Here is a 17,798-nt window from a genome sequence, read left to right as displayed (position 1 = left end):
TTTGTGCTCTGTGCCAGTTAAATGCAAATAAATAAAAATATTCAGTGCTGTAGGAGATGATTTCAGAATGGAGCAAGCCATTGAATGGTATGGTCTGCTTTTGAGGGTAAATGACTAGGTATGTGTGCATTTTTCTCTACAGAGTAGAAGACACTGTTGTTCTTTACTTACCTGTACAGTACATACAGGACTAGAATGTTGTTTTTCCCTTTGTCCAGAAAAGGCCACACTGATGCTGAGATTGAAGCCATTTTTGCCAAGTATGACCAGGATGGTGACCAGGAGCTGACTGAGCACGAGCATCAGCAGATGAGGGATGACCTAGAAAAAGAGAGGGTGAGTGCTGCACTGTACACATACATTTATGTTCATTTGAGAGCTTATGATAGTTATTGAGACAGTGCAGTAATAGCTAGTCAGCTTGTTTCTTGTTGTCCCTCTAGCATCACAAAGTAGACTAGGTATGTGTGCACTGTGTCATAAAAAATCTGTACTAGTGTTCATGAAAAACGTTACTTGCTGGACATCACTTTTGCTGGTACAATGCATGTGAAGAATGTTAATTATAGTAATGCCATAGTGGGATGTTTGAACCATGACACTGCATTTCTGAAGATTACTTGATTACCTTTTAGGATTGGGATAATTATCTAAGGTGTTTTTTTTTTCTCATTCACTCACACCATTAAAAACTCTGTTCATATTACTGAATTATTGTCTTTGAGTCTGTGCTAAAGTGGGTCCAACCAGAAGGATTTTTTATCTTTAATTTTTCATCCCACTTCTCCTTCTAGCCATTACAGGAGTCGCTTCTTCTTCTGCCCCTTACAAGAAGTCACTTTTCACATGGTTAAGGCATCTGATTGCAGTCAGAGTCCTCAGTTGTTTTGCACCACCAATACTGCTTGAATTGCTCTTTTAGAAAGTGTATACTGTAAGACTTTTGAGAGAAGACCTTGCAGAAACTGTGTGCACCATCGTTAAGTGCCACTGCGATCGTACCTCAGATAGGCCCTTTACGGGCTGTGCCTCTGCTGCCTCAGACAGCTGCTTTAACAGTGGTAGCCATTACCAGCACTGTTGGAAGCCCAGACCTTTCCTTGTTGCATGGTAACTTGCTGAAATAGAATCATTGGCTGTCCAGAATGAAAAGACTTGGAAGAATGTGTGGAGAGTCTTCAGGGACAAGACACCTGACATATGAAGCACGTAGGGCTACTTATTGAAGTCCACTTTTTGGCAGTAGCAGCCACTGCTGTGTCATTTGCCACCTCTTCATCCTTTCATAGTGGAAGTTTGACCCATTAGATTTACTTCCACCATGTTAGACTGAATCACGTGCATACTAGAGTACTGTGTCTGTTCTGACAGGACTGCCTTGCAGGTAAAATGTTTTCTATTGCTTGTCTGCCTTATTCCATGTGACCATTCGTAACCGCTTCCTGACGATCTTGTTGTTTGGACCCATGTCAGAGGTTATCTCACACTGGGGAAGTATTGATACTGGTATTCACTATATCCATAGGCCTTACATAGCTTTTGCAGCAGTTTTACTATGAGAAGGTATGTTTAATTTGGAGAATTCCTTTCCCTTCTTTTTTTGCATAGTTTTTCAAAGTTTTCATTGAAGCTCAGGTTTAGAGAAAGAACTCCTTCATTTTGACTACACTGACTTCTGCATGACTGAGTTAAGATATTTACACTTCCCAGCCCCCAGATGTTCTTCGTGTTTCACTGTTGCAGTCATCACACTTGGGTTATCCTGCCTGCAGGTAGCCCTCAGTCGGCCCGAATACCAGAGTATTAGTATTTCTTAGTATTTCAGCATCGGATGCTGTCGCTCCAGGATTGACGTCAGGTCGTCAGGGGTATAAAAATAGGCAGCCGACGCCATTACACCAGTCTTTCCTTGCCGAGGAGCCCGAAGCAGAAGCAGTTCACAAGTCGGCCGCTACCTGAATTTTCAATTACAAATTGAATAATTCTGAAGTCTTCTAAAGCCAAGTACCCCGTTGGAGATCCTTTTTTCTTGCTCTAACCGATGTCAGAAAAAGTTAACAGTTGTCATGCCTGTGGAAACCAAATACCTCGCAGAGATTTTCACTCTTACTGCGTCACCTGTTTAGGCCCAGACCACGATGTCCCTCACTGTCTGTTTTGTGCCTTGTTTAACACCTGAACCATTCATCGTTGAGCACTCTTTGTTGCTAAATTCTTTCGCTCTCGATCGCCGTATTCCGAAATGGCTTCGGTAAGCCATCCGACTACCGATACTCCAAAAAAAGTAAGGATAGAGACAGAGTGCATAGGTCCAAAACTGCCGACAATGCTTCCATTAAGCTAGTCGCCAGTCTGCCGGTACTCAGTGAGGTGCTTTTGCAGCCCCTGATGCCCGGTTCAGTGGATTCGCAGGCCTCTACTGAGACCGGTATGCCACAAAATGCTTCTTCGACTATGGAACCTGCGGATGTTTCTACCTTGGATGGGTCCGAAGCTGATGTGCAGACACTGGCTTCTGAGGCAGTTCTTCGCTCTACCAATGAATCAAACCAACAACTTTTTTAACCAAAACTACGGAGTTTCTTGGGCCCAGAGTATGTACTATGCCTAGAAAACCGATGACCAAAGCGCATGCCCATGCTCCCATGCCACAAAAACAAATGCTTAGAATGGCTGAATACCTTATTACACTGATTAGGGGAAGTCAGCCTTCCCCTGCAAAGAGACAAAGAATCCAGTCCCCTTCAGCTTTTACAGACCAGGAGTCCGATGACTCTGCGATTTCTGATTATAAAGACATGCTCTTATCTGCCTATAAGGATTCAGATGCAGCGTAATCCATTCCCTGTGCCTCCCCTTCAGAGGATTTTTCTTTTGGTGAAACATTGCATACTCTAAGAGAGCATTTCCACTGGGAATGCCAAGAGTAGCCTCAGTCTAAAAAGAGACTCAGAGAACTTCTAGAGTTGCCTCAGCACAGGCCTTTAGCTATACCCCCTGTCCTGGATGTTGTGGATGATGTTTTTATGGAATACAGTCTTATTCCTGACACTTTACCTCCTGCCTCTAAGAAACCAGACAGGTACCACAGAGTACCTGACGCTCTAAAATTTCTTTTCACGAATCCTACTGCTGACCCAGAGATCATTTCCCAGGGGCCTAAAGGTATCAAGGCTACTGCAGCCAGGAGTCCCACCCCTTCGGACAGGGATTCCAGGGCTTTGGACAGATGGGGTAAGAAGGTATATACCTCTGCAGCTCTGACTATTAGGGCATTGAATTGCCAGTTTCACATGCTGAAGTTCCAGCAACATATCATGGAACTCATTAAACAAAAAGTGGCAACTTTTTCAGACTGTGCAGAAAATAAAGAATTGCAGGAGCTTATGCACTCTGCAAGCCAAGTCAGTAAGCATACTTTGCATTGTGGCTTTGATGCCCTAGAAGCATCTTGCCAGCCAGCAGTCACTGGCTCTGTACTGAGAAGACGTGCTTGGCTGAAGGAGCAGACCTTGCCAGACCATGTCAAATCAAAGTTACTAAAAGCTCCTTTGAATAAGGACTGTTTGTTTGGAACCAAAGCAGAAGAGGTTGTTAAAAAGATGGAAGAAAAAGCTAAATCTATGCAGACTGTTAAATAATTCTTACAAGTGCAACCCCCCTAGATTCAGTAGGCATTGCCCTTCAAAACACTGGTCCTTTCCAGCCCCCTCCAGACCTTCTCAAACCAGACCCAGGGGAAGCAGACCACCCAGACTACAGTCTCAGGGTATGCAGAGATCTAAGCAATGGAGTGCCCCCACCCCTAAAACAGGGAGTGGTAAGCCACCTTCTTATGGAAAAAGCTCACGGTGACTTCTTCACTCCACTTCCCAGCCCTGCCCAACTACTTGTGCCCCTAGGAGGAAAACTTGCCCTTCATGCAAAAAACTGGATGTCCATCACTCAGGACCAGTTGGGTCCTTAACATTGTATCCCAGGGGTACAAATTTTATTTCCATTCACTGCCAACCCCAAGTGGGTTTCCAGACCTTCCTCCAAACCAGTGGGCAGAGGCTCAAAACCAAGTACTTTCCCCGCTCAATATCAGAGCTATTTAGCTGGTTCCATTGGAACAGAGGGGTCAAGGATTCTCCTCCAGACTCTTCCTGGTACCCAGGTAAGAGGGCTCTTGTCGCCCAATCCAGGATCTTTTACTTATTGACATCTTCCTTGTGGTACCAAAATTTAAAATGCTTACCCTGCTATAGCTTCTTCCCATGCTAGGCAAGGATGCCTGGTTAGTCACCCTAGACTTAAAAGAAACCTATCTGCACATCCCCATAAGGGAGTCATGCAGAAAGTATTTACCTTACAGGGCAGGATCTATGCATTATCAGTTCTCTACACTTCCCTTTGGCTTATGTACTGTGTCCAGGGTATTCAAAAAATGCCTGGCTCCAGCCATTGCATACTGCAGGCAGAAAAATATCCAAATTTATCCCTACTTGGACGACTGCCTGATTCAGGCGGACAGTCAGGAATTGCTAATGCAGCACCTGACATTTATAAAAAAAAAAAACCTTCTCACTTCCTTGGGGTACACCGTCAATGAAAAGAAATCAAAACTGGTACCTAGTCAAAAGATTGTATTCCTGGGAGCAAGCTTGGACACGACTTCCCAGATGGCATTCCTCACTTCAGAAAAACAAGTCTATCGGACAGACTACTTCAAACAAATGGCCACCAGATCCCAGCTATCTGCAAGAAAAATAATGCAAGCCCTTGGATTCATGGCCTTATGTATACTGCTAATTCCATATGCAAGACTGCATATGAAGAAACTTCAATGGTACTTAAAAATGATGCCAACATTCTCAGGACCTGGAAACAGTCATTCCTATCATACCCTAAGGACAGAGTTCCTTTGCTGGGCAGATGCATACAACCACAACAAGGGACTGCCATTTACTCAACCCCACACCGTCCAGACCCTAAACACAGATGCATCAGACTATGCCTGTGGGGCTCACATGGATGGCAAACATATTCAGGGCCACTGGAGCCCAAGTCAAATTCATCTGCACATCAACCAAAAAGAGATGCTAACTGTACAGAATGCCCTGACAGCTTTCAGATCCCTACTCTTTCCAGGACAACTGCTAATAAAAACAGACAACACCACAGTTACGTGGTACATCAACAAGCAGGGAGGAACCCGTTCCTACCCACTCTGCAGGTTAGCCATGGCCCTGTGGAACATGGCCTTGGATATTCAAGTCCATCTACAAGCTCAATTCCTGCCAGGCAAACAAAACTCACTGGCAGACGACTTAAGCAGAAATCTCCTAGACCCACGTGAGTGGCAATTGGAGCCCAGCACCTTCAACCTTCTGATTCAGGAATGGGGGGCCCCAGAGGTGGATCTCTTTGCCTCCCCCTACAACCACCAGCTCAGCAAATTCTGCACCAGGAATCCTTACAGCAGGGCCTGGAAAGTGGGTACCCTAACTTTTCAATGGGAAAAGCTCTCAATCTTTGCTTTTCCCCCTCTGCCCCTTCTCTCAAGAGTATTACTCAAGGTAAAATAAAAGACAGGCCAAGGACAGTTCTGACTGGCCATGTCAGCACTGGTACCCGCTCCTGTGCATCCTGATACTGGTGCTACCCTGGCACCTACACCAGACCCCAACCCTGCTCTCTCAGCAGGAGGGGCAGATTTTGCATCCACAACTACAAACCCTAAATTTTGCAGCCTGGCTTATTCCTTGAATTCTCCACCAGCAACCCTAAGCAAGCAGGTGTTGGACGTCATTCTTGAAGCCAGAAGACCCAGTACAAGAAAGTCCTATGCTGATAAGTGGAAAAGGTTCTGCTCATGGATTCAATCCAAAGGAGAGGACACAACTCTGCTCTCCCTGCCTCTAATCCTGGATTACTTAGCAGATCTACTCCACAAAGGCCTGTCCTTCTCCTCCATTAAGATACATGCCTCAGCCATTTCTGCTCATTACAACACTGAGCCACCTCTCTTGCACCCTCTGATCAAACAGTTCCTGAAAGGGGCAAGTAACTTAAGGCCACCAAGGAGAGCACCCACACCTGCTTGGGACCTTAACTTTGTACTGAAAAAGCTCATGCTTCCCCCTTTTGAACCTACTGCATCAGCAGAGTTAAAATTCCTCTCTTGGAAAACAGCCTTGCTTCTAGCCATCACTTCAGCTGGAAGAGTGTCTGAGCTACAAACACTGATGGCTGTGGAACCCTTCATTATTTTTCATGCTGACAGGGTTTCCCTCAGGACCAACCCTTCCTTTATGCCTAAGGTGGTGTCCAGTGTGGCTTTCAACCAATCCATCCGTTTGCCAACCTTCTTTTCTAATCCTCAAAATAAAGGGGGAAAGGATCCTACACTCCTTGGACGTGCACAGGCAGCTCAGATTCTACCTTGATAAAACTAAGCCTTTCAGAAAATCTGACCAGGTAATAGTCAGGTTTGCAACAGGGGCAGAGGGCAAGTCCATTTCAAAACAAACCATTTCCAAATGGATAGTACACTGCATCCATTTCTGCTACAAGCACCATGGGAAACCAACCCCTCAGGGGGTCAGAACACATTCCACAAGGGCAACATCTACCTCTACAGAATTTCTCAGGGGAGTCCCTACCAGGGACATCCTGGAAGCTGCTATATGGAGTTCTGTACACACCTTCACCAAGCATTACCACCTGCCTATCTTTTCCAAATCCAGGGCAGGTTTTGCTACAGCAGTCCTGCAAGGCATACTAGCCAGCCCTAACTCTTCTTGACTGCCTCCACCCTTCCTCAGCTTTGGGAATCCACCACGTGTGATGACTGCAACAGTGAAACACGAAGAACATTGTACAGTTGTGTGCACTCACCATAAATGTAGATGTTCGAGTGTATTCAGTGTTGCAGTCCTGGTTTCCCTCCCTCCAGCCCCCTGGTTTTCTCTCTCTCTATGCCTATTACTCACCCCTTCTGGGGTATTGGTATTTACTTTTTACTGGTGGTGTTTTCCCCCACCATAACATAGCTCCCTATTTGGGGAGCTCCTGACATTTGGGGCAAGAAAAACTGATGTAATGGCGTTGGCTGCCTGTTTTTATACCCCCTGATGACCTGACGTCAATCCTGGAGCGACAGCATCTGACACAGAAATACGAAGTCTCTGGTATGCGGGCCGACTGAGGGCTACCTGCAGGCAGGATAACCCAAGTGTGATGACTGCAACACTGAATACATTCGAACATCTACATTTGTGGTAAGTGTACACAACTGTACTTTCTTTCTACCAGGTAACACTTTTCTATTCTACTTGAATTCTTTGTTGGAAAGTACATTTACATAAAGTAATGGGTGTCATATAGGGTGACAACATTGCCCAGAAAGAAAGCCAGCACTGATGATTGAAAATATGCAAGTTGCATATCGCCACCTTGTTTTCTACACAAAATTGAGTACAGTGGAGACTGAGAAATTTGCCCTTTAGAGTGATGTCAGAGTTGGACTATATAATTACTGGAGGGACATGTCCCCCTTCAAAAAATATTGCTGGGGGGTAATTTTCAATATTTTTGTGGATGTGTCACCTTTTGTCTTAGGATTTATAGGTAAGTACTAGGCTATCTGTTCTTACAGGCCATTTTAAGCATAGCCACTTTTCGTCAAAGTTGAGAATCAAACCTTGTACTGTGTGTTTGTGAAGTAAACACCTTAACCACTATGCTAACTAACCAACTCGTGACTTTCGTTTATGTGAGTATGTGACTAAGTGTCATATACTCAAAGTGACATATTGTACAATAACCGAGGAACATAGGGCTCTCAAGTGCTCACTCTTACCTGACCATTGCCTCAAATTATCATTGAGTTTGTCATTATTGTTTGGGACTGAAGCACAGTATTCCTTTGTACAAGGACTGTCAGTACTTTAAGCCTGCTGTCAGGCTTAAGAGACATGACAAGCTAGAAACCTGTCTCACTGCCAAGTGATTGGCCAAGAGTCCACATCAAAGAAAGAGGTGGAGAGTGCCCTGTGCAGTATACAGGTTATGGATAGGAGTAGCACAAGTTAAGGAATCCAGAGATGTCTGGGGGAATATTTCAATGGGTCTTTAGCCAAGTGCCAATCCATTGAAGTAAAACATCCTAAACAACTTGTGCCAACAGTGGAAATTTCTTTCTTCTGCACTGTTGTGCCAACCTGGAGTAGTTATATCTAGGGTTTGAGGTGTGGAGGGCATCCCCCTCATGGCCCCAGCAAAACCAACATAACTTCAACTCCAAAAAACATGCTGATTGGTTACACTAAAGTATGCATACACATATGACATCTTTACTGCTGTCCTTGTGTGACCAAAATTGGGTCTGAAAAGGGTCTGTGGGCCAGCCTGCTTTACTGTTTAACAAACAATAAATAAATTAAAACATGCCAACAAGTTGCTAAGCCTGTTGTGTAGGTAATCATGTTAAGTGAGCTGTTGTGCAGAAATTAAAATTAACATATCTTCTGAAATGCATTCTATGAACCATTGAGCAATAATATATAATGCAGCCATAATGATAAGCACGTCTGGAACTATAATACATCCCTCCATCTGTTAACACTATGTTTTGACTGGAGTCTGTTTCTTTCCTAGCATAAAGTAGACAAACTGGTTTATCACTACCACTGCTACCACATATACCAAATTGTCTTGGTGGCCTGTAGAATGCTCAGGTACACAATCTCTAAACAGAATACCGTATACACTTACTTTTCTTCCTGAGATCACTGTTGCAGTATTCCAAACTGTTAGGTTATTTTGCTAAATAATCTGGACATCTGGCCCAGGGTACCAAAGCCAAAACCTTCTAAAAAGCCATACTTCGATGTATGACCTAAATCCATGAGAGTAAGGCTACATAAGCAACTGAAAACCACAGACTGTCTAGCCGTCCATCCAGATGGAGGTCATACACCTGTCAGTGGTGTCTCATGCCTTTCCTTATTCAAATAACTTCTCTGTTGAGAAACCTTCCTTGTTTTTTCTTAAAACTTTTGTTTTACCCCCTCACAAGGGCAAGAAATTGCCTAGAAAGTGGTTTCAAGATACACTGGACAGGAATTCTGAGTCTGGGAGGCCTCTCTTTCCAGAAAACTCAGCTTAACTACTTCTTGCCTCCTCCTGCCCCCCACCCCACTCCTCACTGTGTCAAAAAGAACAAAAAGAATAATCTCATCTCTTTCAAACTGGCATCTTATGACATCAGACATATGTGGGTCCTTTCCATTATTCAGCAGGGTTATAGAATGCCTTGGAAGGAAATCCCACATTTCAGCTGCTTTCCTTCATATCCTCCCAATTGGGTAAAGCTCTTACCTCTTTGTGTTCAAGCTCTGCACACCCAAGGTACAATAGAACTTGTTCTACAACAGCAAGCAGGAAGAGGGTTTTATTACATGCTTGTTCTAATACCAAGAAAAAAAGAAGAATTAAGACCTATATTGGATTTGACCCTTTTCAGTATCTTTCTCAAGATTTCCTTATTCAAAATGCTGACACTCTTTGCCATTCATCCTTCCTCAGGTCTTACTGGTGTCTTTGGAAGTAAAGTTTGCCATCCTCTATGTCTGCATTCACCCTTCCTTCAGGAGAGTTATAAGAGTTTCAACTTGACAAACATTTAGTTCTCTACTTTACCCTTTGTGAATAACCTGGAGGGTGTAGACAATCCAAAGTGCTTGGCACCAGTTGTCGTCTTTTGCAGAATTCAATTACTCCCATGTCTAGATTATCTGTTAATGCAGGCACCATCTCAGTTGACCCTTCTACAGCACCCCAGTTTCATTATTTCCCTCATTCATAGTCTGGAGTTCACAATCAACTTAAGGTCCACTCTGAATCCAATTAAAGGCCTAGTCTTTCTGGGCTGCAAATAGACATGAAACTTCATCAGGCTTTCCTACCTTAAGACAAAGTACAAATCCTGTCCAACTACTTTCAGTCTCTCCTACTCCTTCAAACTTGCACTGTAAGGAAAGTTCTCAGGACCTTGGGATTCATGGCAGCAACAATTCCCACAGTGCCCTTTGCCAAACTGCATCTGAGAAAGATTCAGTGGTACCTGAAGTCTGTCTGGTCCCAGCATTCTCATTGTCTGGCACCAGATTCCACTCCTCCTCTTTCTAATGAATGAACTTCAGTGGTGGATATCAAAGGTAAACCTCAACCCGTGCCTGCCATTCATTTTGCAAATATTTCACCAATCACTACACACAGATGCCTTAGACATTGCCTGGGAGGCATGACAGGGTCCCTTAGAGTCTAGGGCAAATGGCCACCTAATCAAAGGTCAGAACACATCAAACTGAAGGAGATGTGAGCTGTGATTCAGTCCCTACAGATTTTCTGTTAGGCCTGGGTTCCAGGCCTCCTCAGAATCTTCACAGACAATGTACCATCATTCAGTACTTAAATATATGTGTGTGTGTGGGGGGGAGCACAGGGTGTTAACAGCTGTGCAGATTGTCTGTTATATTGTGAAAACAGGCAATAAAAGCAAACCTGTTCTTTCAAGCCTTTACATTCATTCCCAGGACAACATCCTGATGGACTTACTGAGCAAATCAAAGGAAAACCCTCACGAATTGATGCTGAACATAGATCTCTTCCTAGCATAGTCCACAAGTGGAGCATTCCAAAGATAGACTTATTTGCCTCCATCCTCAACAGGCAACTACAGCTGTTTTGCTCCAGGACTCCTTGTACTCAGGTATGGAGGATGGATTCCATGCTTTTCCATGGAAAGTAAGGTTTCTTTTTAAATTCCCTCCACTGTCACTACTCCCAGAGATCTTAAAGATCCAGAGACACAATCCAAAAGTTTTGCTAGTGACTCCCTTTTGGCCCAGGCAGCATTGTTTACCCCTTGAGGGGATCTGTATATATGCCCTCCCCACTCCTTGCTCTGCATCAGCTGTCATTATTTGTGTCAACTCACCTCTGTGAACCATGCCACTTCTAGGAAGATCTTCACTGATGATCACCCTCCCACCCTGGATGGGCATGTGCACCCCTTCATATACCACTCCATCTGTCACCTGAACTGCCAGTCAAACCCAGGTCGACTGGGCCGTAGTCAGGGCTTTATCTCTCGACTGGGCCGTAGTCAGGGCTTTATCTCTCTACACAACCAGTGTGACTTTTCCTTCCATCACATGTTTAACCTGTGAGTTGCTTACAGTAATGATATTAAAGCAGTTGCATTTGTGTACAAACCTCGAAGCCTTATCCCTTCCTCTGTGTCCATATATTGAAGTGTATGCCATCCAGCAGACAGAAATAAGACCGAATTCCAGTACATAGGTTATGACCTCAAGTTAATGAAGAACACTGCTCCAAATGTGCTAAATTTTAAATCGGTCAGCTGACTACTACAATTTCTGTGTCTGTAAATAAAACCTATGGCCTGCACCTTCTTCCTTCCTTCCTTTCTTTATGCATTTTTGCATCAATGTGCCTGCTAACCATCTACTGATTGCTGACTGAGCCCATTCTTTCCCATCACTGGACAAGAGCTGGTCAGGTTGCAGCCATCATTCAAGCAGCCATGAGTGCATTTCCTACTTTTCTTGCCAACCCCACCACCTGAAAGCTGATATGCTTTCTTACAGATGTGAGGACCCTGCATTGCTTACACCTAGTATATTTGCTTGCCACTTGTTTGTGTGTTAAGACTATCACATGAGCATGCCTTGGTAGAGCCAAGTGCACATTCCTGACCCTTATGCTGCCTGCCATTCACATTATTATTCAGTACATGCTGACAAAATGGCAGGCTAGACAGCCTTCCTTCATGAATGGTCATCAGACTGGTCACTCTGGGCCTCCTTCAACTCCTCAAGACAATGGGTAATTAATCAATACAGGGTTCTCTTGGTCATAATTAGGGCTTTAGCTATATGCGTCCTGGAGCTGGCTTTGACCATGGTGTGTTCTTGAGGCACAGGATCTTGGAAATCATTTGATCACACATGATAGGTTTAAGTAGATGATTACCCAAGACCTCTATGCACTGCTTTGGAGAGTTTCTCCTTCCCCCAGTGATGTGCACACATGGAATTGGCATATATGTTATATAACTTTGGTGGGGATGGAGGGAGATGCAAAAATAAATAATTGTCAGTCTGCTTTGTTGCATTACATGTAATGAACGGCTTTCAGGGTTTTGCTTGTAAGCACATGAGATGCGAGGGATTCGGTTGTAATCTCTCAGTAGTAGAATCATTAGTTACCAACCTACACATTCCTAGCATTGACTTAACAGACCATTAACCATAATAGTCAAAATACTTAAACATAATATTAATGGGTGATTTTCATGTAGTTTTGCTGACACTTCCCCATTGTGTCTTCTCAGTAGCCGAATGCAGATGTTTCACGACAGGACATTGGACTTGATTTTAAGGCATTTCAGTTTCATTTGAAATTAGTGTCAGTAAACAGACAATGAAATTGCATAGTGCCAGTAATGTGTAAGCAATCTGTAGACAACTGCATCTTAGTCTGACAGTTCATACATCTACATGCTGGTAGTAGCAGTTAATCTGTGTAATGTAAAGATGGCTTGGGTACATAACTAACAATATATGCACCTGAGCCAAAACTTCTGTCTGGATGTCCTTAGTTTAAGCTAATGACTTTTTTTTTTAAACTGAAAGGCTTCAAAAATAAGCCATGTGACATTGCCAGCCCAGCTATCTGGAATTTTGTAAAAAAATTCTATGTCATTTGTGAATATTGATATGATTTATACAGAACTGTATGTTATGTACTGAGTTTCAAAGATATATCCACAGTGTACCCTACTGGTACATAAAAGGGTTAACTTGCAAAACTTAAGAATAATTGAGGTTAAGTTACTTTATAGCTAGGCCATAAACAAGAAAAGTTCTCTCTTAGTTTCAGTGTAGCGCACACAATGTCTAGAACTAGAATTTTTTGTATTGTTTTGCAGAAAAGTAATTACTAGGTTTAAAATGTAAAAGTGTTTTATTGCTTTATGATGTCCTAGCAGCTGCAAAGATCTGAGCGATATGTATTTTTCACACAGAGATGTTAAATGTTGAACACTAGAGGTTTAGCTTGGGAACTGAAGTCAGGTGACAAAAAGCGATGTCATCCAAGCTAACCCAGCAGTAATAGTTGATATTAATTTAAGAACTCTCTCAGAGAGAGACTGTGCATGTTGTATTTTCTCTTGGACCTAGCAAGAACATCCACTCATCACATCTGCACTTGCTTTGCTGTAAGTAAGATTTAGGCATAGTATCTCTTTTAGATATAGATAGGAATATAGTAAATATTAGTTTACATATTTTCTGTATTTATTTGAGACTGTCCTGCAATATTGTTTTAAAATATTTCCTTTGATTTTTAACTCTGAAGTTACTGTGTTGATCTACTGAGTATTGTCTTGTTCTTTTATTATTAAATGTATTTAAACCTATCTTTGTGGCTGATATTTGTGAGATATATTTAAGCTCTTAGAGTACTTGCATATGTATTTGGTGACACTGTACAGGCCACTCCTAATAGCCTTGCTTGGTCAGACTACCATTTGAATAATAGTAACATTACTCAGTAGGATTGGACACCCTTTGTAAGGGCCTTATAGTAGCTGATAAGTAGGGGTTGGTGCCAGTGGAAAAACTACCTTATAGTCTGGGCAGAATGGAGCGTAGCTAGTAAACCTGTGCCAGCCTTCCCCAGGTGTGTGTTTGTATATAAATCAAATCTCAAAGCGTGTGTGTGTCAGCTGCTTGGGCAGGGACACGAAGCACTGGTTGGACAGAGAGGGTGCTGGACGTCTTGGCCTGGCCCCTCAGCTGAGATCTTAACCTATAGATATGCCAGTGGGGAGTCTTATTGGGGATCTGGAGAAAGAGGAAGAAACCATCCTCAGACTGACTGTGATCTCTGTGTGCTTCTAAGGGAAATTGCACTTTGCTGTGTGTGTACTTGTCATCCTCCCAGTGTGTACATTCCCTAGCTGTTGCCAGTGGTGATGCTTGAGGCTCCTTGATTACTGGGCCAGTGCAGGGGCATCACAAGCCAAAAATGACAATGTGTGGTAAATGGTTATTACTTCTTGCATTTCAAAAACACATTTGCTCTTTTTTCATTAGTAAATGCTGTCAGTGGAAGACAAGAATTCTACAGTGCAAGCAGTTTGAATAGTGTGTTCTGAGTGAAATTTACAAAGATTTTCATGCAGCTGCAAAGATTCTATCTCGTACATAGAGAAAAGCAGTCTGCTGGTGTAAGCAGTTAATGTCTGTACACTGAAATGTAGGAGGTGCGTTGTACTTTGGCAAGTAGTTAAGTGAAAAATAAATGAAGTTTGATACTGTGGGAATTGAATACATTATGCAAGTAGTTGCCTCTCCCCAGCAGTCATGTTAGTTTAATGCATTTAGTATAGCAGTGCACACTTTATTTTATTTACTTAATTTAAAGCTAGTCAGTGTACTTTTTCTTAGGGATAACAGTTAATGTTTACTGAAGGCTTTCTTTCACACCTGGGAGAAGAATAGAGATGGGAAAGGAATTGATAGCAATTGGTGTGAATGGGAAGATGGGATCTAACATGCCTTTTAAGACGGGTAACTTTGATTTTAGAAAAGGTAATTCCTATAGTTTCAGTGATTGATTTGGAACAGCTGATCCTGCATGGAGTGGTAAACTTCATTTTTTTTAAATGTGCACAGTTTTGTGTGTGTTGTAAGGTAAAATGGGACGGGGTCTGAACTATTTTATTCATTGTTTTCATTGAAGCAAAAGTCTTGAAAGATGAGTTCAAATAGAGATGAGAAGAACCAATTATGCAAGAGATCAGCTTGCCAAACATTAGTGTGCTTATGTAAGCTACAAGTTGGAAATGTACAATCAAATGAATTGTGATGTATATAGGTAGGAGTAGTAGTTTTCTATAATAATTGCTGCTGTGTCCATATTATCATAGACTATGAATGGCCTTATTGGTATCAACAAAAAGTGAGAGAGTATTGAATTATATCAAGTGTGTAGGGTGCAAACAGCAGTGTTACAAAAGATGCATTTTGATAAAAACGAGCATATTAATTTGACAAAGGATTTCAAGCTGGATGTTAGCAGAATACCAGGTGCAATGGAAAAGGTGAGTAATAATACTGATTGCTAGAGGGACTCCAATAATGATGGAAGAGGAAAAAAGACAAACCTAGATTTGTGGCAGTAAGGGGTTATTGGTAGGGGAGGAGGATTATTCTGGCATATATTTATGTTGCACTAAAACTGCTGTTATGGAGCTTAAAAGAATTTCAGGAGAAATTATCAGCTTCCAGCAGGTTTACTGTAGTGAAGATGTATCGGGGGAGCTAGAAAACAAAAATTAACAAAAGATGGTATATTTCTGAAAATTATATGAGAGTAGTTGATGTGGAAGATGTTAATTCAGTATTAGGAACTCAGAATGTGCATATTATTCTTCAGGGTACAATAATTGAGTTAGACTGGATATAAATTGTATTTCTCATTAGCATGTGTACTTAGTTTGAAAGACTTGTCACACCTCTAATAGTTATTTCAGATCATGCACCAATAAAAACTAAGTTAAAGGTGCAAGGTAATATAGCACTATTATATCATTTTTACTTTCTTACTTGCCTGTTGAAAAGAAACAAACAAAAAGGGATTTTATGGAATGGGTATTCAAGAGTTATTAGGAAAGATGGTCTGTACTATCCAATCTGGCAGTGATTCATTCTTACTTTCTTTTATCACATTCTCTACTTTTTCTGTTGTCGTATTTTTTAAAAAATGTTTACTTTTTCAAATATTTTTCTTCACTTTCTATTTCTCTTGCTTATCCACTTACTCTCTTCATACATTTCCTCTACAAAATTGTGTACCACCTCCATATCTTCTTGCTTGTATTTTACTTCTCCTTTGCCATCTAATATAGTATCCATCCTTTTTCTGTCATTCTTGCTTATTTTTCTAAACAGGAGAAAACCCCCCTCATTCTTTCCCTTCAGAAAAAATATTTGACTATATAACACCATTTTTACTTTGTTTCTGTTATTTTCGTATGTCTTTATTTTTCCCTAAGTTTGAAACTTCCTTGTTCTATTTCTTATAACTATGTAAGATTTATGTACAATTCTGTGATGCCCACCACTTCTTACCAGTAAGTGATGGCCACCAGTATGTGTCACCTCCAGCCTGGGCCAGTAATCAAGGAGCGTGAATCCTAACGACTGACACTGGAGAGGGACATGCACTTAGAATACAAATAGATACACTCAGTATTTCCAGATGCAGTCATCTCTGCATCAAGTACAGTTTCCCTTAGGAGCACACAGGGAACACATTCAGCTCAGGGTCTGGATGTCTCTTTATCTGTCTCCCTCCAGGTCCCAATAAGATTCCCCACTGGTACAGCTGTAGGGTTAGGTTATCAGCCGAGTGTCCAAGCCAAGTCCTCCAGCACCCTCTCTGTAAACCCAGTGCATCATGTCCCTGCCCCAAGTAGCTGACACACACACACGCTTTAAGATTTAATTTTCACACACACACACACACACACCTGGGAAAGACTGGTGCAGATTTCCTGGTTTGCCCAGACTGTAAAGTAGTTATCACTTCACCAAGATGGCTAGGGCTTCTGGAGTGGCCCACACAGTGTCACCAAATAAATATAAGCACTCTCCAAGGTTAGATACTATCTACAGGGACCAGCCCACAGTACACATTGTAAATATATTTAATAATAAAAGAACATGAACATACTGAATATATATTCACAGTAAGCCTGAGTTCAGATCACAGGAAATATTGAAAAGAACATTGATGGGTAGACTCAGACAAAGACAAAGAAAAACAATATCTAAACTAAGCTTCACTATATTCCTTACTGAATCTTCAAGAATTACTGTTCCCTAGTTAAGTTACTTACTACCACAAGGCAAGATGCTGTGGGTGAGGGTCTTTCTAGCCAGGCTTCCCAAACAGAATACTCAGTACTCTGAGATTTTTCTTTGTAATGTCTAAAATATAATTTCCAAGAGGACTGTCAGAATGCTGTAATCTGTTCACCTGACTCTAGGTTCTTACAGTATTCCTCTTTGAAGCTGAGACAGGGATTTAGTACAGATGGCCACAATATACATCCAAATGTTTAATGCAGTGCCTGGGGCCTCCCCTCTTTTCACTGAGCTGATGGACAAAGGCTCTTCCCATGACCCAGCGTTCTGGTCCTATTCAGCATTGTAGGGTACATTTTAATGGTTTAACAGCTCATTTAAATTTCCCTTATTTTTCTTAAAGTTAACCTCTGCTGTGACAGTATCCTCTATTAAAACATATACATTTAATTCAGCTACAGTAACACGTGTACATTTCTGTTCATTTTAGCAGGGTGCACTGTTGATGCAATTCAACACAAGCAAAGCTCACAAATGCATTTTCAGCACAAGCATCTGTACAAAATCAGTTTGATATTTATTTATTTGCATTTGTTTACCAGGAAGGTCCACTGGGCCAAAAAGTGCCCATTTTCAGTGCAGGCCTGAGGAGAAAAGCTCCAAAATGATGTATACAATACATGCATTTGATTAAAAACTCCATTGGCTAATACAACAAGTTTTAAAAAGTAAACAAATTTTTTAACAAAGTAAGAAAGCAATTTAGCTGTACATAAATCTAACTACAAACAGCACATGTATACATAGGTACAGAAACAGATTATCATCCAGACATAAGGATGAAAT

General features: G+C 41.9%; 1 protein-coding gene across 2 annotated transcripts in view; it reads left to right on the top strand.

Annotated features, from left to right (window-relative positions):
* Positions 1-17,798, top strand: part of PKD2 (polycystin 2, transient receptor potential cation channel) — a 922,997-nt gene that overhangs the window by 834,675 nt on the left and 70,524 nt on the right. For both annotated transcript variants that reach the window (XM_044061361.1, XM_044061360.1), the window contains exon 12: positions 219-336. In XM_044061361.1, the coding sequence (XP_043917296.1) occupies positions 219-336 (118 nt within the window). The remainder of the gene's footprint in view (positions 1-218; positions 337-17,798) is intronic.

This window comes from Protopterus annectens, chromosome 2.part0, assembly GCF_019279795.1.
Source record: "Protopterus annectens isolate FY-2018-M chromosome 2.part0, PAN1.0, whole genome shotgun sequence".
Lineage (NCBI taxonomy): Eukaryota > Metazoa > Chordata > Ceratodontiformes > Protopteridae > Protopterus > Protopterus annectens.
The sequence above is the reverse complement of the archived record's forward strand: the minus strand, read 5'-3'. Positions and strand labels throughout refer to the sequence as shown.